The 24,600-nt window shown below is 37.9% G+C and overlaps 1 protein-coding gene across 15 annotated transcripts in view; it reads right to left on the bottom strand.

Annotated features, from left to right (window-relative positions):
* Positions 1-24,600, bottom strand: part of ASB15 (ankyrin repeat and SOCS box containing 15) — a 72,325-nt gene that overhangs the window by 3,799 nt on the left and 43,926 nt on the right. For 10 of the 15 annotated variants that reach the window (XM_054559739.1, XM_054559741.1, XM_054559729.2 and 7 more), the window contains 8 exons: positions 20,878-20,986; positions 19,161-19,213; positions 18,939-19,070; positions 17,702-17,860; positions 10,784-11,029; positions 8,270-8,441; positions 6,112-6,682; positions 5,424-5,577 (listed from right to left, as the gene is read on the bottom strand). In XM_054559739.1, the coding sequence (XP_054415714.1) occupies positions 5,424-5,577; positions 6,112-6,682; positions 8,270-8,441; positions 10,784-11,029; positions 17,702-17,860; positions 18,939-19,070; positions 19,161-19,213; positions 20,878-20,984 (1,594 nt within the window). In that variant the 5' untranslated portion in view covers positions 20,985-20,986. Of the gene's footprint in view, positions 1-5,423; positions 5,578-6,111; positions 6,683-8,269; positions 8,442-10,783; positions 11,030-17,701; positions 17,861-18,938; positions 19,071-19,160; positions 19,214-20,877; positions 20,987-23,538; positions 23,727-24,600 lie in introns of all 15 variants that reach the window. The other 5 variants (XM_054559728.2, XM_054559737.1, XM_054559735.1 and 2 more) reach the window with 1 other exon arrangement.

The following is a 24,600-nucleotide window of genomic DNA, read 5'->3' as shown; positions in this document are numbered from 1 at the left end:
TCAGAATTAGTAAGTATTTTGCAAAAAAAAAAAAGTGAGCAATTAATTTCCATTTAAAAGCAAAGTCTGTTCTTTCTATGACAGGAAGTATAATGGTATTGTAGAAGGAGTCTGTGTTTTCAAGTAAGACAAACAAGGGTTGAAATCTTCACTTTGTTATTTTCTATGTTTATTATCTTGAGAAATTAATTTATCTAAGCCTCACCATTTTTCTCTGCCTTGCAGTCTCCAAGCTAAAAAAGAGAAGGTTTTAAGCTTTTTATTGCAAAATAAAATAGAGAAAGAAAGTACACATGTATAGTTTCATAAGTTATGTAAGTAATTATTAGTTGAACATCTATAATCACCTCCTAGGTCTATAGGAAATAGAACTTTGCCAGAGACCAAAGAAATTCTTTTACAATCCATCCTTCTTTATTTCTTTCTCCTACCATAAATAACTACTATTCTGAATTGTAATCACTTTCTTTAGAGTTTCATCATCTAAGTACACTATCCCTGCACTATAGTATTGACAGTACATTTTTAAAATTTTTGCTATGTCCTTTAAGTCTTTTCTAATCTGCAGGTTATTCTTTCCATCCCCTTTTTGTCTTTTCAACTAATCTTTGAAGAACCCAAATGCCCTTTAGTTTCCCACAGCCTGAACTTTGCTGATGGCGATCTCTTTGGCAAAACTATATCAGGTTCTGTGTTCATTCTTTGGGGGCTACGTATTAGCAGCTGTTGATGCTCATTGACTACATCCATTAATTTGTTGGAGGCTATATAATGGTGATAACTATATCTTTTAAAATTATTTAGAATACTTTTATAAAGGAATGCTTTTACTTATCTACTCTTTAGTTACTAATGGCACAGTTTATATATATATATATATATATATATGTAAAGCAGAATAAATGCTTAAGTCTTTCTTTTATCAGTTTTTAAGATGATCAGTTGATTTTCTATCATATTCTGGAGCTGACCAGTTTTTTTTTAAATTGTATATTTAATAAATCATTCTATTGTAAAGATACATGCACACATATATTCATTGCAGCCCTATTTGCAATAGCAAAGACATGGAATCAACCTAAATGCCCATCAAGGATAGACTGGATAAAGAAAACTTGGTACATATACACCATGGAATACTGTGCAGCTATAAAAAGGAATGAGATCATGTCCTTTGCAGGGACATGGATGGAGTTGGAAACCATTATCCTCAGCAAACTAATGCAGGAACAGAAAACCAAACACTGCATGTTCTCACTTATAAGTGGGAGCTGAATGATGAGAACACACGAACACATGGAGGGGAACAACACATACTGGGGCCTGTCAGGGGGGTGGCTGGGGGAGTTTGAGCATCAGGAAGAATAGCTAATGGATGCTGGACTTAATACCTAGGTGATGGGATGATTTGTGCAGCAAACCACCATGGTACATGTTTACCTGTGTAACAAACCTGCACATTCTGCACATGTACCCTTAAACTTAAAATACAAGTTGAAAGAAAAAAAAGAAAAACCCACAAATTGTATATTTAAATAGATTGGTTTCAATTCATTGAAATCATTACCCTTTTTGAAACTTAAATTGTCCCATCTTTGGCCAGTTGGAGCCTCTTCAAGTTAGCCCCTGAATTCTTTTGTCATGAATCATGTAGTCTTTCAGAATTTCTTTGCTTTCTGGTATGACCAGATGTTCCAGGTTCATCTTATTCATTTCCTTCCCCAGATGCAATCATCCATTTCTCAAAAACAAAACAAAACAACCTCCAGCAAAAACCCTGGTTTCTTTTGTTAGGAAATGGCATTTCCAGGCCAAAATCTGGGTCATAGGAATGCTCATTGCTACTGGGTTTATCATTATTTCTAAGACTTATCTGTAAACAGACAGACGCACGTGTGCGCACACACACACACTCAGCATAATCCACATGCACACAGATGCTTTCAAGATAAAATAGCTTATGAGTTTATATTGTTACTTCTAATTCAAATTCAGGACTACAGGATTTTTGTTTAATCTCTTCTCTATTACATCTATTTTCTTTCTGCCACACTGACAATCCTTGGTTTCAAGGATACAAAGAGTAATGGAATTGGAATATTCCTTAATTACTCATTTACTGAATATATCTCTCATCCTCAGCATAACAATATTAATATTATATCACCATCAATATTTTAAGATATTTAAAAATATGTATTTTAATTATTAAATATTATTTATTTTATCTACTAATATTCAAAAATAAATAATTGTGCTGTATCTATTTTATCAGAGCATATAACCATTACGTATTGCATCTTCTCCCTTTTAACTCTCACTTAGTCTTGGCATTCTGTTTAGTGTTAGCCTTGTCTAATAATAGTCCTCATGGGGATATCTTGCTAATCATTTTGGGTTGTCTAAAGGCCATTTCTTAGTGGATCCTTCAGATGTCAGTAAGAGGAACAATATTTCCTGAGTTCTTGCATGCTGACAACAGTTTGCCTACATTGATCATTGGAAGTCAATTTTGCTGTGCAAGCATCCTTGGCTCACATTTTCCTTCCAAGGAGAGTCTTAAATATGTTACTCCATTTTCTTTTGGCATAAAGCATTGTTGGTGAAAAGTTTAATAATAATCTATTTTTTTCCCTTATAAGTCACTTGTTCTTTTTGCCTATGTGCCCAAAGGATATAGTATTTTATATATTATAGTTTCAAATCTTTCTTTTTTATTACAAGTTTTTCTTGAAACTTAGTTTTTTGTATTTGTTATGTTCCCTCGATTTGGTTTTCCTTTTCAAAGAATCCTACTATCCATATATTGACTATTCATTGTCTGTCATCAATGTTTTTAGCTGTCTTTCAAATCCTTTTATCTAAGCTACAAGGATGCAAAGGCATAAGAATGATACAATGGACTTTGAGGACTCAGGGGGAAGGGTGGGTGAGGGATAAAAGAGTACACATTGGGTACAGTGTACACTGCTTAGGTGATGGGTGCACCAAAATCTCAGAAATCACCACCAAACAACTTATCCATATAACCAACACCACCTATTCCCCCAAAACCTATTGAAATAAACAAATATATATATTTTAAAATCCTTTTATCTATTTCTTCGTTTATATTTGATTTAAAATTTTTCTTCCATATCCTCTTTTATATCTCTCAATGTATTGTCAACTGTGTTGCTAGTTCTTGTTTTCATTCTAGTTCAGTCTTCACATTTGACATTAATTTTTTCTAATTTTTATTCCTAATTCTTTCCTCAGTTGTTATCTGATTTCTGAATTTTTCAAATTTTGACTCATGTTGTTCTTTCATATCTGATATTATTTTCCTCATGCTTTTTAGCTCATTTTTGAAATAGAAGGTTTGCATTTTGATTGCTCTGAGAGCGCATTTTTTAAGTTATGTATTCACTGCCCGTGGGGATATTATTCTGTTCTTCCTTCTATTATTATTATTTTTTTTTTGAGACGGAGTCTCGCTCTGTCCCCCAGGCTGGAGTGCAGTGGCGCAATCTCGGCTCACTGCAAGCTCTGCCTCCCGGGTTGACTCCCTTCTCCTGCCTCAGCCTCCTGAGCAGCTGGGATTGCAGGCGCCCACCAGCACGCCCGGCTAATGTTTTGTATTTTTAGTAGAGACAGGGTTTCACCTTGTTAGCCAGGATGGTCTCAGTCTCCTGACCTCGTGCTCCGCTCGCCTCGGCCTCCCAAAGTGCTGAGATTACAGGCGTGAGCCACCGCGCCCTCTCTGTTGCTCATTTTTATTTGCATTTAGTTTTCTTGAATTTTTAGAAGGATGCTTGGTTCCAGATAGCTTTTCTAACTTTACAGAGCTTCTTACTCTATTATTTTCTTGCAATGACCCAAAATATGGTGGTTAGATCTCTGAGGTTTCCTGGCTCTGTTTGCCACCGCAACTTTTTTGTGGGTCCTTTCTTGTTTCTGTCCTGCTCGATTTTTGATTTTACACTCAATGCGGGCTTAAGTCCAGGAAGGGAACTTAGAGAAGTGGTTTTCAAGAATGCATAGGGTCTAGACTGTTTCGTAATTTCCCTTAGGCTTAGCTTTTTATTTGTAAAAAATAAGCATGATAATACTTAACTCTACAATATTTCATAGCACACTGTACATATACATTTCAGATATCTCACATAAACTTACCATGTAGTAAAACATAAAAATGTTAATACTTTGGTTTTAAAACTAAATAAATTTATTAAGTAATTTAAATATTCTAGACACTACCACCTTATATGCATTATTTCTTTAGATTCCCATAACAACCTTATGAGGTTAATACTATCTTACATCTACTTTGCAATGGGAAAACCTAGGCATAAGAAGAATAAGTAACTTGCTCAAAGGCACACAACTAGGATGGCTATCTTGGTCTTTTTATAGGAAATAAAAAATCCTCCTCCACTTAGAGAAGCAAAAGTGGTAACAATAAATTGTTGCTTTTTATCATGAAAACATCAGTCCTGAATTACATATGCATTTTATAATCTAGCAATCCTACTCCTAGGCAAGGCCAGAATTTCATTTCATTCTAGGTCTATCTGACCCCAGAGCTCAATTTCTGGGCTAACAATACTATATTACTCATCAGATTCTCCAAGACTCCTGTTTTAGTTGCTGCAAAGTCTCTTCTATTATAGAACTAATTCCAGGGGAAGGCTGATTCACGTATATTAAAAATGTCAAATTATTTAAATGTCATATAAAATTCTATAATGCTTCTTTAGGCTTCATGAAATTGATGTCCAACTAGGTTTTGAAAGTTTATTTTTCCAAACTCATATTTTGAAAGTGAAAGCATCTCAAATCTATGATATTTTTCTGGGTTTTATTTGTATTTGGATTATTTAAAAATGTACTTTCATTGAAACTTGTATGATTCATTTTCATGGTAAACTTTCACCTAGAAAAGACAAAATTGCCTGTCTACAAATACTAACCTTTGATGGTAAGACTTTGTCAATAAAGACCCCAGAGAAAGCATGTCAAAAAGAGTAATTCTAATCCCTTCTGTTCATTCATTTACTCCATATTTATTGAAATGTACTACTTACTAGGCACTATGCTAAGCCTTGCAAATATAACAAGAAACAAAGTAGATCTCTACCCACATGGAGCTTGCAGTCTACGTATTGTATGATATTATAGAAGTTAATTTTTAAAATGAATTGTAATCAGAACGTTAATATAGCTGTAGTATTATTCATTATACAATTACAAAGCTGGAAAATATAAAGAAAAATGAAAATATGTATCTTACAACAGAGGAAGTGTTAAGGAAGATTTTAAAACCCAGATAATTCTGGAAATACAGTAGAGTAGCATAGGAAAAGTATCAAAGAAGACATTAAGAAATTTCCCCCATATATGTTCTTAATTTAAAAATTGTAGGCAAAACTTTTGGTTTTTACCTAGTATTTGGCGGATTTCTGGCCATTCTCTCTGTACTTCTAGTGCAGACTTCAGTTTAGCACACAGAGGAACATAATCCATGTAATCTATTAGTACACGAGTAACTCTGCCTACCAAGTGCTTCATCCAAGGAACTGTAATAAACTCACAGAACTGAGAGAATTGATAAAATTTAATTTAGTAGTATTTTTAATATGCCATATACATAAACACTCAATTGTGTTATGGAAAAATTACTCTTTGTTTTATTACAGAAAATAAAAGATCCCTTCTTGTAATGAACAAAAATTAAAAATAAATTGTTTGCTTCTCTCTGTGAAACCATCAGCCCTGAAGACTCGCCTGGCTCTGATGTGATTGTAGTCAGCAAAGCATGGAGAAATCATGCTTCTTTCCATCTGGCCCCAATATTCCACCAAACAGGCAGAAGTGACTAATTATATACATTTTCACATTCTTCTACATTCAGTTTTCAAGTCAAGAAAAACAGACAACATACTTTGGGGGGAGAGGTTGGGGGGCTAGATTTATGCTTATATCCCTGTATCATTGCAAACAAAAATTGAAAAAAAAAGAAAAATAGAAAAATTAGAGTTTATTTTTCTTTTCTTGTAACATCCCTAATTGAATGAACGTGTATTAAATTAGGATGATGACCCAATATAAAGCAGAAAATGCATAACTCACCGGGTTATCTTTTATTACACAAGATGTCCATCCTGGCAGCACCTCTTCCTGTATCTCTGACCACACAAATGAATTTCCAAAGATGTCACCATGCATGCAGTCAAAGCACATCTCCACTTGATAGCCATTATTCAGCAATAGCCTCAGCATTACCTCGTCGTTTAGGGCATATTGAATGACACTGGGGAAACGAGTGTCATTCACATGCATAAAATAACAATTGACATTAGCTCCATGGGAGAGAAGCAACCTGACAATTTCATAATTATTGGCCCTCACTGCCACAAGTAGACAGTTGAGGGGATCTAAGTTTGGGTCTGCACCTGCAGCCAGAAGGACTTCTGTGCAACGAACATCATTATTAGAAACGGCAAAATACAGCGCAGTCTTCCTCTCATCGTCATAGCTCTGGGAAATGTGGTCAGCAAGTAGAGTGTTCACATCAAAACCATTTTCAATGAGCAGTTCTAGACACTGTGCATTTTGTCCATCTGCTGCTGAGTGAATTGGTGTTAGCCCACTTTTCCGAATTGCATTTTTAGATGTTATTGGGATAAGATATTTCAGTGCACTAAAAGAAAAAAGTCAAATATCTACTTGCCATAAAGAAAATCAAGAAATTAAATAAACTACCGTTCTCACTAGATAAGTGAATACAAATTGTATAGTTTCCCTTATTTTCTCTAGATAACTTTATACTGAAACATTTAACCTTTGTCTGCCGAGGTACAACTATTTAGTTTAGTGTAATGTAGCTCAGTTTTGATTTAGCTTTCTGTTCTAAATATTCCTGGGAAACTGCATCTTATACGTTTTTTCCTAGAATTGTGGTTCTTCAGGAACCCTCCCCATCTTCCAGTTCTCCTCTGAACAGTATAATATTTACAGGCAACCGATACTATTTTTAAAAATATAGGAGAAAAGTAAGCCTTTCTAATGCCATAGAGGAATGCTTCATAATCTTGATCATTAGGATCATGGGATCATTGGAAGTGACCCTGGATGTCATTCAGTCCAACTGCTTCATTTAACAGAAGAACAATCTGAAGTCTGGAGAGGCAAAATGATTGTCCAAGGTCACACAGTTAGATGTAGAGCAGGACAAGAATTTGGGCCTTTTCCAATTCTCATGAATTATTCCTCTTTCACTGATTCCTACGCAATCTATTTTTTAATACTGGCCATGAACACTCTGTCTGCTTCCATATAACTTGCAATTGAATTGTTAGCCAAAATAAGAGTCTTTAGTATTCCATCAACTTTGCATCAGTCCAATTGAGATAACCAACCACAGTTTATGTTTCTAAGTACATGTGATACAGTTGTGAGTTTCACACTTGACTAACCAGCTAGACATGTGTGAGAGTCACAGGCAAGGAGAACCTGATCTCTTGCGTCTACTGTTGTGAACTTATGAACACTGGGAGTAAATCCAGGTAAACTCTAACAACATGTCACTTAGCATTAATGATTATGCGTCACTGGCCACTTAGCCAATGGCCCACTGAAAACTATAAAGCCCAATTACTTCAAAGTTTTTGAGCTTATGAAATATATTTAATTGCCTAAAAGCATCTTCTCATGGTGGGTAGTTTAATATAGGGATCTAGACTTCTACCAATGTGTTAATTATGTACATTTTGTGATTTAAGAATCTATTCGACCGTTCGTATGGAATAAAAAATTCTAAACTTATAATGAAAGTTTTCTATTCAAGAATACATTTGACATTATACTATAATATCCTGGAGATGTTAGGAAATAACTGGAATAACACTGATAGTATTGCTACAAATTTTAATCCTTTGTCAAGGGCAAAATTTTTAGAAACTCTGTAGCCTTTTGTTAAATACATTTGTAAACAGAAAGGCACTCTTGAGTGGCTTGTGCAGAATTCTCACTTATGCCTTAATTCCCTCTAAAAGAAAATTTCTTTTCATTATAAAAGTACTATAAATTCATTTTTTGGAAGTACAAGAATATCAAAAGGAGGAAAATTAAATAAGTTCTAAATATCTAAATTTGGAGCATCAAAACCTGAAGCTTATGCCTATTTCTCCTTGGATTTTGAAAGGTATTACATATAGACTTGTGATTATAGTGTATATACAAATTTGCATTTTTAACTCAAATAATTACCCTATAATGTATCACTCACAGATAATGCCCCTCATAGGCAGCTCGGTGTATAGGAAGATGCCCTGCTCGGTTAGGTACATTTCCGCTTCCTCCATATTCCAGCAGGAGGGAAATGCAGTCGGGATTGCCACCACCTGCTGCCTCAAACAGCACCGACGCCCCATCATCTGCCAAAGCAAGCACGTCACCACCTGGCAGTATAAAACATGTGGCATAATGATAACTGGATGGTATTGTTTAAACAATCCCCTTGAAAACAGCCTGTTGTGGGGCTGGGCACGGTGGCTCACACCTGTAATCCCAGCAATTCAGGAGGCTGAGGCGGGCGGATCACGAGGTCAGGAGTTCGAGATCAGCCTGGCCAACATGGTGAAACCCTGTCTCTACTAAAAATACAAAAATTAGCTGGGCATGGTGGCGTGCACCTGTAGTCCCAGCTACCCAGGAGGCTGAAGCAGGAGAATCATTTGAACCTGGGAGGTGGAGGCTGTGATGAGCCGAGATCATGCCACTGCACTCCAGACTGGACAATAGAGTGAGACTCCATCTCAAAAACAAAGAAACAAACAAACAAAAAAACCCCACAAAACCTGTTGTGTTCCTTTCTGGTTAGTACTTAAAAAGTATAGAATTAAGGGCCTCCATGTTTTCTATATTTTCAATAAACAGTCATGTATGCAGCATGGTTTGTTTTATTAGAAAATCTTTGGGCCAAAAATCATGAGAGAAACTAAGTCAATTTTCATGATAGGCAAATTCTTCTGAAAAAGGCTCGTTAGACTTTTTAATTTAAAGACAGTAGTTTTTTCATTTTTTAAATTTTTTATTTTTTTAAATTTTTATTTATTTATTATTATTTTTTTTTGACTGAGTCTCACTCTGTCGACCAGGCTGGAGTGCAGTGGTGTGATCTCAGCTCACTGCAGCCTCCGCCTCCTGGGTTTAAGCAGTTCTTCTGCCTCAGCCTCCTGAGTAGCTGGGATTACAGGCAGGTGCCACCACAGGGTTTCACCATGTTGGCTAGGCTGGTCTTGAACTCTAGGCCTCAAGTAATCTACCCACCTTGGCATTCCAAAATGCTGGGATTACAGGCATGAGCCATGGTGCCCGGCCCTCTCTATTTTAACTTAACAAATACTTACAGTTAATAAAGTATTAACAAATACTTCATTGCCCTCTATGTGCAATCAGTGTGTGTGACCCTAAGAAGAATAAGTGTGACTACTCTAAGGAGCTTAGAGGGGAAATGAAACAAAATATCAGACAGCACAAACTGTATGATATTCCAGTGACATTGACATAAAGACAAGGAGACATGATGTAGGAGACAGTGGCTCTGCTGCTTATGGTGAGAGCTGGGGGCAAGCCGTTTTAGTTCCATGCACCTCCATCTCCACATCTGTGAATGATTAATACAGCTTACTTCACAGGGCTTATTTGAAAATTAAATAGGATTGTATTGGGACACCTCAAAAATGTTAGTCTTTTTCCCATAGGGAATCACTGGGGATCATGTGGTGCTAGAGTTCATTTGCAGATGAGGACACTGAGGACCAGATATTTAAGGGACAAGGCTAGAGTCTCACAGTGAGTAGTGGCGCAACCAGTTTAGGAGTTAGGTCTCCTTAACTCATGGTCCTGGAGTTATATAAAGCACCTGGAGGGTTTAAGAAAGGGCAATGTCACAATATGTTGGGAAGAATTAGGAAAGGATTTAGGGAGGAGGTGTCTCAAGAGATTGACTTTGAATTGTGCTGAAGAGATGAAGGCAAGGACCTGACCCAAACCCAGAGAGAAGGAATGCAAGGTATGTTTGGGAATACTGCTAGTGTATTTTGACTGGAGTGTAGGATACAAGATGGGAGCAGTGAGGGATAAATGTGGTAAAACAATTTGAGATGATACAATAGGGATTGTTTTTTGGATAGTTGACACTATTGTAGCTGCCCTTTAGGGAGAGGAGCCAAGTTGCAGTATGTACCATGATTCTCTGATGGGAGACTAGAAACCCAGAAAATGGTTAGAAAGTATTTGCACTGGTCTGGGGAGGATTGAGGGACCTGATCAGGATGGCAGATGGATTGCAATGAGAGGACAAGAGAAACGCTACAAGAATTTGCAACTGATTGGATTTAGGAAAGCAGGTGATGGAGTAATTAGAGATAAACACAATCTTTCGATCTTTTGAGAGAAATTATTACATCAGAAGAGTGGAAAAACAGGAGGAATTCAGTTAAGGAGAAGATGAGCATGAGGCCCTGATGGGCCATCTATGTGCAGATTGAACTCTCTCTCTCGAGAGCAATCAGGACTGGGCTTGTAAATTCATAGGTCACAATGTATAGGGCTTAGCTGAGTTGTAGAATAAGGGTCTACTGAGGGACCAGGTGGGAAAACCTGATGCCAAGTTCCATTCAGCAGAGGAAGAGGAGCTCCCCTAGTTACATTCAGGGGAGGAAGAGTGAGGAATGGAGAAAAGGAGGGTTCGAGAGGCAGGACAAAAGTCAGGAAAGTGTAACTCCTTTTCACATACCTTTGTGGATTAGATGTTCTAACACGTCACAGTGACCATACTCAGCAGCAACGCCTAATGGTGTGACTCCAAATCCATCTCTCAGGTGGACATTGCCTCCGTGTTTTAGCAGCAGAGCTATGATATCTTTTCGGCCTTGCTTGGCTGCTTCATGCATTGCTGACCATCGCTTGACACAGGGCTGGTCTAGGCTAGTGTTGTGTTTGATCAGAGTCGATATCATGTCATAGGAGCCATTTTTTACAGCTTGAAAATGATTGTTAAAAACAACACTAAGTATATTAACACAAATACTTTAGGTGGTATTAAACTAATTACTGAATTTAATATTGAAGTAGATACTAGCTAGTAAGTTTTTTCCTACAAGGAAAATAATGTATTTCTCATATTCCTTCTATTTCTCATACCCAAGTTTATATTTGTGAAACGTAAGTTTACAAGATGACACTACCTTTTCTTTGAGACCTGGAGGAGGGGTAAGAGTTTCACAGAAAATAACACGTATCACTAGGATAGGATGTTGTGTGCCCTCTTTCTAAATTTTAATTTCTTCACCAACAAAATGGAAATAACATTTGTTGTTGGGTTGTACAAATTAAATAATGTATGCAAAATTCTTAGTGTAGTACCTAGTATATAACAGGAAGGAGCTCAGTAACTGACTATTATTATTATTATTATATCACTCCTAGGATCCAGGAACCTCATATGTAAATCATATTCATCAGGTTTCCCCTATAGAAACAGGGTTTTGTTCCCTTGCCACAAAAGGTAGCAGTAAGTATTGAATGAACTTCTCTTTCTTATATAGGTATTTTCTCTTTCTTTCTTTCCTTTCTTTCTTTCTTTCTTTTTTTTTTTTTTTTTTGAGACAGAGTCTCGCTCCGTTGCTCAGGCTGGAGTGTAATGGCAAATCTCAGCTACTGCAACCTCCACCTCCTGGGTTCAAGCAATTCTCCTGCCTCAGCCTCCTGAGTAGCTGGAATTACAGGTGCATGCCACCATGTCTGGCTAATTTTTGTATTTTTAGTAGAGACAGGGTTTCACCATGTTGGTCAGGCTGGTCTCAAACTCCTGACCTCGTGATCTGCCCGCCTTGGCCTCCTAAAGTGCTGGGATTACAGGTGTGAGCCACCACGCCCAGCCCTGTTTCTTATATTTTTAATGAGTGATTATCAATAAGATTGTTTACAATCTACATAGGCCAGCTGTTCCCAGTGAGTGAAGTAAGTGACAGTTAATGTAGTACAATTAAGGAGGTTCACCAAATCAGTTGTCTCTCTCCCTCTCTGCTCGTCTCTAATGGCTGAAATTATACTGTTACAAGGTTTTTCCCCTTTTGGATTATTAAGAGATTGTCCCCATTTAGATATATACACTTCTAAAAATGTAACTTTTTTTTCCTTGTAAGTAAAATCTTATTAAAATACAAATTAGGACGAGTGCTGCCCCTACAAATGGAGATGTACACAGTTACATTCACTCATTCATTCATTCATTCACCCACTCATTTACAATTCAGTTAATACGGCTAGCTCTACTAAAGGCTCTGTATTATGCACTGTGGACAACAGGAAGAAGAGATAGATGTGGATCTCACTCATAGAGTTTACGGCCTAGAGAAGAAGCCTATGCTGCCTTCTATTTAAAGAGAGACTCAAAGTCTGGGCCTATACTGGGAAACGTAGAAGATGTGAGGCCACATGTAACATTCTGGGGTAACCAGGAGGCAGAACCCAGAAAGGATCTAAAGCCAAGGCAAGGAAAGCAGCTCCCAGTGTGGTAATGGGAGGTTGAAGATGAACTTTGCCTACTTCATTTGGGAGCAGGCAAGCCATCCCTGCAGGAGATTCCAGTTTTTCTCCCTCTCCTTGTCTAAAGTAGAACCTGTTGACAAATGCGTCTCTGAATTGCCCAACTGTCACTGGCAGCTCTAATTACAGTGAATTACCTCATGCTAGCTGGTGTTATTGCAGAGCAAACATCAAGTAAGCTAAACAAACTAAGAGAAACGTGTCCTCATGGATCTTCTTGCTCTGATGGCAGTTTTTATAATTAGAGAAAAAATGTGTTAAAATAATGAACCTCTTCCCTCATAATCTTTTTACTTTTTGTCTGACTCAGAAAATATATTGATTAAAATAGTTTCTCTTCATGAAAATAACTGCATAAATGGGCCATCTTCAACTTAAGATAGTTTTTAAAAAAGCAAAACTTCACTTCCAATTTAATTTTTTGAAATCAAGAATGTATTTCCCATAGAAATAATAATGCAAATGGTAGGAAACCCCTTCCAAGCTAACTCATGAAGACATTCTTAACCAATAAATGACTGAAATAATGAAAACTCATAAAGCACAGTATTGGTGTAACATAAATGATTAAGTAAAATAATTTAAAAATGTCTTGTTTTACATATGGATATATATATGTTTACATATTATATATAAATTTTTTTCTCTAGAACTTAAAATTCTAAAATTTAGAATTCTTTAGAATTTTTTCAGAAATGTTGAAATTCTTTATTAATTTTTAAAATGTATAGCTTCAATAGTAATGCTTAAAACTGACTTTAAGTTAAAGAGTTTAGGGAATTAGATTAAGAATTTTGCATAGATGATAGGCAAGGGTTATCTTGATTATCTTGACAAGGACTGCTGGATTAAAAGTGGAAATGGAGTGAAGAAGATGTGTATTGATTTGTCAGAAAGAAAATGTCTGAAGCAAAATGAACTGATCTGTGAATGGGGTAAGGCCATCAGGAATGGAGGGCAGTGGGACTGAAGCATCATGCCAGACAGTCCCTGAGCGTCCTCCTTACTCTGGGCTCCACTGGCCAGGATCAGCTTGTGCCTATCCAACTAGAGAAAGGTGACACCAACTCCAGGGGAGTGGGCAGAGAAGGAGTCCAAGTGCAAAAACCTTTAGTAAGTGTCAGATCATCACAAATCAGATATCTACCACTCAGCAAGTAACTGTATGACTATAATACATCAAAGTACCTTAAATAAGGAAGGGCCAGATGGCTGATAGGGAATAAGGGTCCTAGAGGGACCAAAAGTGATTTTTTTCTTGGCCCTCTAAGGATATCTCATAAATAGAGATAAGGATGATGGCATTAGGATAAGAAAAATTAACATGACATTGTACAGACAAAAAGAAGAAATACTTTTTTCCCTCTTATCTCTCCTCTACAAGTTAAGGGATTCCTCTTATCTCTCCTCTACAAATCTCAAAGACCATAGATTCAAGAACAAACTGAGGAAGTGCTGTGAATAATCCATTTTCCTATAAAGCCTAAGAAGACTTGGCATGGGTTCCACAACAAAGGCGGTGATTAAGGTAACCCAGGAAAATCCCTCTTCCCCAGATGTGTGGCTGAAGAGGACGTACATGAGCACCTCCAGGATATTAACTTCATGGAGACTTTAGTCCTCTCTCGACCTTACCACTTAGTTTTTAAAATATATTATTTCCTAATATTAATTCTATTTCAATTCTGATAACTCAGTGATAGAGTTCCTTTCCTACACTTTAGATATTGCTAGCATAGAGAATGAAACCAACACGGAACTTTGAAATGCATGTAAATGTTTACTGCTCTATTGTAGGCCTTAAGCATTAAAGAAAAATTTAAATGAGACCGAAAGAAAACAAGGAGTGATAATCACGGCTTAGTTGTCCTTTAAGAAATAAGTGGATTGAAACTAGCAAGTGGAGAATAATTCTCCATTTGCAAAGTGAAGCAGTATACAATTCTGGAAGTGTGTCCTTTTTGTGCAGAAATTCAAGGTGATCTATAGAAACAACACAGATGTTGTTGCAAATATTCTGTGGCATATTCTGGCCTTTAAAAAATAATATAGGTCATGGGCCGGGCACAATGGCTCATGCCTGTAATCCCAGCATTTTGGGAGGCCGAGGAGGGCAGATCACGAGGTCAGGAGATCGAGACCATCCTAGCTAACATGGTGAAACCCCGTCTCTACTAAAAATACAAAAAATTAGCCAGGCATGGTGGTGGGCACCTGTAGTCCCATCTACTCGGGAGGCTGAGGCAGAAGAATGGTGTGAACCCGGGAGGCAGAGCTTTGAGATCACATCACTGCACTCTAGCCTGGGAGACAGAGCGAGACTCCGTCGCAAAAAAAAAAAAAAAAATGTGTATATATATATATATGTGTCACATTACTAGTGGTGAATCAACACCCACAGATAGATATTCTGTTTAATGTCTGTAGAGCCTGCTCAGGAAAAGAGTTCTGGTTTATTTATGAAAATTGTCACGTGACTGTGATTTAAAGGCAGGCTAAAATGTATGCAGAGACTATGATTGCTTTCTCAGTATTTATGCTTCCCCTTTTCCTTTTAGCCACAGAGGCCCCAAGTATTTAGCTGACCACAGACCATCCAGGTAGACACTAAATGTCCTGGCCTCCCTTGCCGCAAGGTGTGGTGGTTTGTGACAAAATCTGAACTAATGGGACATGAGTGGAAGGGCCATGTGCACTGTCCCGGTCATCTTTTTAAATTGAAGATGCTTGCCTAGGGCTTCCTCTTTCGTCCTTCCTGCTGCCTGGAAGATGGTAACATTGGGAGCAACCTTGGAAACACACTGTAATGTTGATACAACCACCCTCACAACCCTGGGCCATTCCGCAATGTGTGAGAGAGAAATGACTTCTTTCTCTTTAAGTCATTCTTGTTTACTTTGTGGATGTGTTTTTGTTTTTTGTTACAGAAGCTTTGTCTGTATTCTAACTATATGGATTAGATTGTTTTTCCCATCTTATCTGAATTTGTGAAGGCTGAAAGTTCTGACATGGGGCAAGAGTAGGCAAGAAGGGGCCGGGCGGGGTAGCTCACGCCTGTAATCCCAGCACTTTGGGAAGCCGAGGCGGGCTGATCACGAGGTCAAGAGATCGAGACCATCCTGGCTAACACGGTGAAACCCTGTCTCTACTAAAAATACAAAACATTAGCCGGGCGTGGTGGCGGGCGCCTGTAGTCCCAGCTACTCCGGAGGCTGAGGCAGGAGAATGGCGTGAACCCAGTAGGCTGAGCTTGCAGTGAGCCGAGATTGAGCCACTGCACTCCAGCCTGGGTGACAGAGCAAGACTCCATCTCAAAAAAAAAAAAAAAAAAAAAAGAGTAGGCAAGAAGGAACCAGGCCAAAATGACACCGCGCTGTGGCGACCCTCTTCACTGAGCAAGCTGTACCAGGGCAGAACACCTGCCGTTCCCCTATACAGCCCTCAAGGCAATCCCCAAGAGCAAGGCTCTTTGAAGGCTTCACAGATTTACTGCTTTTTTATTCTCCTAATTTAATTTAAATATATACTTTATTATAGCACTTATAACACTAATTTTCCATTTAAATCACATCTAACTCTCCTCCTAGACTCTGAAAGCAGGAAGATTAGTCCATTCATCTTTATATACACACTGCCCAGGACAGCCTCTGGCTTAATGTGACTTCCCTTTTTTTTTTTTTTTTGAGACGGTGTTTCTCTGTCGCCCCGGCTGGCGTGCAGTGGTGCGATCTCGGCTCACTGCAACCTCCGCCTCCCGGGTTCAAGCGATTCTCCTGCCTCAGCCTCCCGAGTAGCTGGGTTTACAGGTGCCTGCCACTAAGCCCAGCTAATTTTTGTTTTTGTATTTTTAGTAGAGACGGGGTTTCACCATGTTGGCCAGGCTGGTCTTGAACTCCTGACCTTGTGATTCTCCCACCTCGGCCTCCCAAAGTGCTGGGATTACAGGTATGAGCCACCGCGCCTGGCCAATGTGACTTCTTAATACATGTTTTTTGCACTGATATTGTTGAATCAATGCCATCAAATACAAATATTTTACTGATGTTCATGATTTATTCAAGTTTGCTTAACAATATTTAGGTTGTTTAAATTTTTTTGTAAGTGATTCCTCTGTGAACAGGAGCTGTGATGGTTCTTAACTAGCTATGACCTTTAACGTCTTCCTCTGTGATTGCTGATAATCTAATGTCCTTTCCTCCCTCTCCTCCTGCTCCTGCTCCTCTTCCCTTTCCTCCTCCTGCCACACAGAAAACTTCATAATGGCTCTTCCCTCTTGAGCATCTATTCATGTGAGAGCTTTTATATATTTTTTCTCTAAATTTTCATCACAATTCCACATGGTAGGTGTTGTATTTCCATTTTATACTTGAGAAAACTGAGGCCCATGATTGCAATTCACAGCTAAGATTTAAACCCAGTGATCTCACGTGCCAACACCAAATTCTTACTCCACCACCCTATGTCCCTAAGAGAAAGGAAATGTTATCTCTGGGTCATTTGGAGCTAATCTTATCACTCTCTGCTTTCACAAGCAGACTTGCCAATTCTTATTGTTCAGCAAATAGCAGGATATACAAGACAGAGCTGATAAATGTCACCTTCAGATTTCCCGTTCTTCCCTTATGTCACAGTGTACCCCTCATAGGTGCCATGCTCTGCATCTGTGTGCTCAGAATCTGCTGGCCCTCCTTCCTCCCAGCTTCTCCTGATCAGTCTGATGTGAACTTGATGTCTCCCTTTGGAATCCCTTTCCACCTCTTGCTTCTGGCTACATATTGCATATGCAACCCTCCTTACAACTGGATCCTACCTAGAGAATATTCCTTTAAAATTGCTATCTCTGGTTTCGAAAAACTAATTCAGATCCCTCCTGGTTAGTTGCAGTCTCTACGACTGGATACTGAAGGATATAGCCATCTTTCATATTTGACATCCTTGTGGGATAGGAAAACAAAATCACAGGACAGAAGACATGGGGGTTAGGCAAGTAGCTCAGGGAATGGAAGGAACTGAGATCACAATTTTAGCCATTATACAGTGGTTTCCAATAAATACTTATTATTTGTTTCAAACTATAAAAGTTCTAGAAAAAAAGGTCATTTACCAATCAGAAGGGGGGTCTCTCCTTTGTCATTTTTTGTGTTGGGCCACACTCCCTTTTCTAATAAAGTTCTTACATTTTCCACCAGACCAGCTTTGACTGCCAAAGTTAAGGGTGTTTCTCCATCACAGGTCTTGAATTCCCAGAGTGTCTTATAGGATGCTGTGACATGAAAGCATTATGTTGAAAAGTTGAAAATACTCACTTATAGGATAACACACAAATCAGAGCAACCCAATATTATATACATCAGATTGAACAAAGTCAATTGATGAAAATGAAAGGCCTTTGACAAAAGTTTACCAAATGACGGTGAGGATAAAGTAGATGCACATGGACTTGCTAATCAAATTGACAGCTAGAAAACCAAAATCTGTTTCTAGCTGCTTTTTTGAAAATGACGTGCTAAGTCTCATTTCTTGATACATTACAAAACAATGTTTCAATCCTTTGTATTATAATTTATATTGTAACTGAAATTGTTTTTTGTGAAATGAAATCTGTGAATGTGGGAATGAGAATGTACTTGAATGTAGGTATCACTGTGTCAAAATGATCCTTAACATCATCTATAGCTGTCTGTCTAGCTGTCTAGTTTTCTAGATGGCTGGCTTATAATCAAGTATGTATCTCCCAGAACATAGAGCTGTCATGCAGCAGTGGAAGCTGAATGATAGGGCACTCTCAAAAGTGTTCTGTAAGATGCTGAGATGTGAAAACACTGTATTCGAACATAAAAGTTACTGTTAATATTTAACAGTGGCTTGATTTGCCACAATATTTTTTAATGCTTACATTATGAAAAAAATCAATGTAATGTAAAGACGAATATTGTCATTACTCCCTGTTGTACTATATAAGAATCTTTTGGAAAGTGTTAACTCAAGAGATAGTTCAAAATGAAAAATTTAAAATTGACTTCCAAAAGAAAAGAGTGTTATATATGACTCAATTCATGATATATAGAAACTTTTATCACTTTTATGTAATAACCAAACCTTTCCACCAACCTGTGTCTCATTCATAGGTAAAAGGATGCAAAAGGTAAACCCCGAATGTCAAAAAAACTCCTAATTTTTGTACTCTGAGTTTAAAACACAGGTGCTGCCTTTTTCAAATTCCAAATAATATTTTAATCTGCCTTTTCTTTCTGCTAGTTATGTTCACTGAAAACACTGATAACATCAACATATCAACATTCTTGCTCTGGCTTGGTCAAACACATTTTATGTTCTCTTACCATCCAGAACAATCTCAAGTATTTGTTGAATGGGTTGAACAACAGCTTCATGCAATGGAAACCATCCTTTTTCATCAGCTTCATCCATTGCATATTTATATTTTACATACTCCTGGAGCTCAAGAATGTGACCTAAATTAAACACATGGACTGATGACTAATCTCTGTTTTCGCAAGGTGGGATCTCCAGTCCATCCCACTGTAGATAGTACACCCATTTACCTTGTTTTATGGCCTCCACAAGTTTTCTGTTTTGAGCACTTAGGGGTACAAATCTATGAGATAAAGAAAAATCATATTTATACTAGATACTAGTGATATAGTTCAAGGAACCAAACATTTTAATTTATATTGCATTTTTAAACTTAATTTTAATAATCAAGATCCAAAGGAGATGCATACAATTGATTTTATCTCCTTAAAAAGTAAATGTATGGGAGTCAGAAACAGACTATATTTATGATGCATTGATCTAAGAATATTAGTGAAGATGGCAAAATAGAAGATTACAGTGCTATCTCTGAGATATCTCAAAGCAATAAAAAAGGAGTAAACAATTGGAGTCAGATTCAGAAGAGCTAGGTTCAATTCCTAGCCTGATTTTGTGATTCCGCGGAGGCCAATTAGCCTTTCTGGATGTGGGTTCTTCATCTGCAAAATGATGGAATTAACAGAAAGATCTCTAGGGCTTTGTCTAATTTTAAACACTCTATGCTCAAAAAATGTTTATTGCTTTGAACTTAATAATTGCTAATAAGATACTTACTTGGGAGCTTATGGTCTAAACTACATATGCGAGTTTTAAATCAACTGTTCCACAAGTGAAAATAGGCAGAGCATTTACTAAACAAACTCCCTATCACTGGCCCAGCAGGTCATGATTTAAACCCTCATGGAAGTTTTCTGGTGTGTGTGTTTGTTAAGTGGAAAGAAGGAATTCCATAACAAATTTACTTAACTCTGTTAAGCAGAAACATCTGCTAGCATACCAGGGTTGTGAATGCCTTCCAGGGAGCTCTGAAGTTCTAACGCTTGTTGGAGATAAGGGAGAAATTCCAGACCAGAAATTTCAATGTACTATGTCTATCTTTTCAAAGCTCGAAAGCAACAATTTTTAAACACTGGATCTCTTCAAAAGTACTACTAAAGTCCAGAATACAAGATTTTAAACACTATAACAAAAAGTAAAGGTAAGCTAGTTTATTTCTGTCAGACATATAATGTGTTTTTTAAAGAAATAAATTTACTTTTGCAGTTTTAGACTCAATAAATCCTACCTACATAATACATCACTTTTAGGTATATTTTAACTTATTAATTCTTGTCATTTGGATAGTAGGTAATCAAATAGGTGGTAGTTTGTATATTACTTTGTCATATAAAATAAAAGCCCACAACTCTCCTCTCATTCATTAACTAATGGGCTACGTGGCTTAGCATTATTCTTCATATTTTAAACATACAACAAAGGACAATATTTAAACCAATTGTTTAAACATATAACAATTTCCAAAATGGAATACGTTACCTATAAAGGGTTAGCTGAATCAGTAGCAGAATGAGTTCTAGAGTGTACAGACCTCTATACCAACCTGTCTGTATACTTGTTGTATAAACTGTACTTGCAAATATGTTCAAATTACTCATTGCCCTTTTTGAATCTATATTAATTTAGAAAATAGGCAATTCTATACAACCAAATTCATCTAGGAATTTTCCACATAGGATTTTTCCTGTTTTCCACATGAGGTGAGGATTTGTGGAAGATCAGATTGCTAAAACTTATGAACAGTGGCCCTTGGAAAGCTGTTAGATTCCCTATCAGAAAGGAAAGGTGAATTTTCCTAGAGGAGGAATTAGGAAATGGTATTCATTTTATCTTACAACAAAATGAATGCCATAAAGAAATTTTGCTGAGGATAGTTGGTTTGAATACTACCTTTCAGGACAAAGTGCAGTCTTGCTGGCTTCAATGGATTCTTGAATACTTAGCTGAATATCATAACTTGTAAGATGGTCTTCATCAGGGTCATCATTAGTATCCATTCCTGCATATAATTTTGAAGGAGACAAGTTCTTATTATCAACAAATGGCCCAAAACAGTACATAGAGTAAACATGAAAAATGCATAGTGAAAAACTAAAATGCATTTTCCTTTCCCTAGTTAACAAATACAAATGCGGGTAACATTTTAATCCACATTACATGTGAGGTCCATTTTATTAACTTAAATGGTCTAACTGTTGAAACCTTTAATGACCTGCCCTTTGAGCATTTGCACTTTCTAACTTTTGACTTTTATTTTTTTCAGTAATGACTGCAGTTGGGCTTATAAGAATTCACTTTTTCCTGAGCTTCTGATTGATGCCAATTTTGGTCCATCAGTTTTCTTGGAGAGTGTGTACATAACATATTAAAAGCTTAAAAATCGATCCAAGGAGGATAAGATGGATAGTGGCTGTAATGGAGAACAGTCATCCTTTTACATTCCTTTTTGTTTTGAGATGTAGTCTTGCTCTGTCGCTTGGGCTAGAGTGCAGTGGTGTGATCTCGGCTCACTGCAACCTCCACCTCCTGGATTCAAGCAATTCTCCCTCCTCAGCCTCCCAAGTAGCTTGGATTACAGGTGCACACCACCATGCCTGGCTAATTTTCGTTTTTTTTTTTTTGGTAGAGACAGAGTTTCACCATGTTGGCCAGGCTGATCTCAAACTCCTGACCTTGTGATCTGCCCGCCTCGGCCTCCCAAAGTGCTGGGGTTTACAGGTGTGAGCCACCGTGCCTGGGCCCTTTTACATTCTTCACAAACCAGCAATGGTCAACTTCAAAGTCTGACTGGTCTCAGAGCATCATTTGAACATTGTGATAAGGACCATTTTAACTTCATCCATAGACCGGAAACCAGCCCTCCTATAGAGTCCCCATTCACTCCCTTACACAGTTCTATTACAAGCCACTGCTCTTGACTGGCCCATCTCCCCTGAAGACAATACAGAAAAATGTAGATTAGCCTTCATTTGCTTATTTATCCCAAATACCAAATTAGGAGAATGAATTTACTATTTTACTTTTTACTATTGAATCAATTGCTTTATTTTATTTAGAGAGGACATTTAGTAAATATAGAAATAAAATTTCTATAGCTGAGTTGACTGGCTAATATGAAATTATCTTTGATTGATGGTGCTTTTCAAGCCTTTTATAGTCTCTATATGAAATTTTACTTTATAGTATGTCTTCTGAATGAGAGAAAAACAAAAGAGTGCTCTGCAGGAAATTTCCAAAACACAGTTGACACACGCTTTACCTCTTCTCATTCTTCTCAAGGTTGGATAATCTCAAACTCTATACCTGCTAACATCCAAGGCCTCTAACCTGTGGACAGACTGTGCATGAACTCAATGGCAATATTATGATTAATTGTTCATTGTTCTATAGCAGTGGCCTTAATATCACCTCGGAACAAAAGGTATAGAATAGTGCTAATGTTCAGAGACCACATATGAGATAGTCACCATGCTCCACCAAGCATGTTCCCTCACACTGTGGTATCTCAGTCTCCTCAAAAGGCACCTAGAGATCTTATTCACCACGTAGATGTAAATGGTATTTTGCTTTTTAATTTATTGTTTATTAGCTCATTGTGTGTCTCCTCTCCTTAGAATGTAACTCAGTAAAAGCAGGGAATTAGTCTGTGACCTCAGTGCCAAGAGAAGCATCATCTCCTGGTTTGTGCTCTCTAAATATGTGTTGAATAAATGAATTAATGAACTAATAAGTGAGCATTGAAATATAATTCAGGCTCTTCTTTGTTCTTAGAACTGACCGTTTCCTTTGGATATGGAGTTTCTTTTTTTTCCAGCTAAACAAATTTGATTGTTCACTCTGTGCTTAGCTTCATTTGTCTCTCTTCTGTTCTTTTACATAATATTCCTCTTTATTCACGGGGCCCTCCAGCTGATCCCCATCCATGGCTCGCACTGTGTCAAGGCTGGCACAAGACATTCGTCCTATGGAAACTCTTGGTATAATTCTTCAGTTCCTCTCCAGCCATCTTAATCTGTGAATATCTCCTCTTAATATTTTTCCAATGTCTGGGTTTATACTCACTCATTCTGTATTTGCTTTAGAAGTTCTTTACATACTTGTGTTTGTGTTTTCACTTGGACCATTAATTTTCTGAGAGGAAACAAAATCTATTTTCTTTTTTCTATCTTTTCCCTCTATTCCTTCTCCTTGTCAACTATTGCAAACAGCTGCTGTCAGTGGTCCCTGGAATAAAAGTTGTTGACTCATTACTAGCAGACAAGTACTGAGTCTGTCAGCCAGCACCAGTAGATGATAAAGTTCAACCTGTGGCCTCGCCTGGTGACTTTCTCAGTGATATTACTGGGGTGATAGGGGGGATTGTATGGCTCTGGGATTAGTAATAGGATACAGAGCCTTTCACCTATTTAACTCACCAGCTTAAATCTAACCCTGTTTGAAATTTGGGCTTTCAGTGTATGAGAGAGCACAGGCTCCATAGAGAACTGAGCTGGTCTGTGGAAAGTATTTTATTTTAATTTTTTTTTCCCCTACTATCACAAAAGAAGTTACCTAGGTTCCTGTTTGGTATCTCTAATGACAGTAGGGTGAAAATGATGGGAACACTTTTTATGCAGAACAACTCCAATCTAGCACAGGTGTCTCCAGCCTTTTCCTGAAAGCTTGAGATGAAGTGAAGATCTGCATGCAGGTGTACTAAGGTGCCAGACGGTCAATCAAAGGAGCATTACTGGAATGGACTTAAAGACATCAAGATAGAATGATAAAGGCAAGAGGAGAGTAACTTATTTATCCAAACCTCACATAAATTTATCCTTTAGATGAATAAGATAACTTATTTATCTAAGACCAGCTCAGTTCTCTATGGAGCCTGTGCTATCTCATAAATAAGAGTAACTGGCCAGGCGCGGTGGCTCACGCCTGTAATCCCAGCACTTTGGGAGGCCGAGGCGGGTGGATCACGAGGTCAGGAGATCGAGACCATCCTGGCTAACACGGTGAAACCCCGTCTCTACTAAAAAAATACAAAAAAATTAGTCAGGCATGGTGGCGGGCGCCTGTAGTCCCAGTTACTTGGGAGACTGAGGCAGGAGAATGGCGTGAACCCGGGAGGCAGAGCTTGCAGTGAGCTGAGATCGTGCCACTGCACCCCAGCCTGGGCAACAGAGTGAGACTCCGTCTCAAAAAAAAAAAACAAAAACTTATTTATCTAAACCTCCTTGAGTGGCTAGGACTCAATCCCACCTGAGGGCCAGCAACAGTCTATGGGAAATTATTTCTACAAAGCACTACTCAGAAGCATGAGGAAAGGCCAGACAATATTTTGACATCTTTAAGATATATGTATGGGTATCCCACTTCTCAGTCTAGAGAAAATTGACTTTTTTTTTTGAGATGGAGTTTTGCTCTTTTGCCCAGGCTGGAGTGAAATGGCATAATCTCGGCTCACTGCAACCTCCCCCCTGCTGGGTTCAAGTGATTCTCCTGCCTTAGCTTCCCGAGTAGCTGGGATTATAGGCACCGGCCACCATGCCTGGCTAATTTTTGTATTTTTAGTAGAGATGGGCCCCACAATGTGCTAGGATTACAGGCATGAACCACCGTGCCTGGCCT

Source organism: Pongo abelii, chromosome 6 (genome assembly GCF_028885655.2).
Source record: "Pongo abelii isolate AG06213 chromosome 6, NHGRI_mPonAbe1-v2.0_pri, whole genome shotgun sequence".
NCBI lineage: Eukaryota > Metazoa > Chordata > Mammalia > Primates > Hominidae > Pongo > Pongo abelii.
The sequence above is the reverse complement of the archived record's forward strand: the minus strand, read 5'-3'. Positions and strand labels throughout refer to the sequence as shown.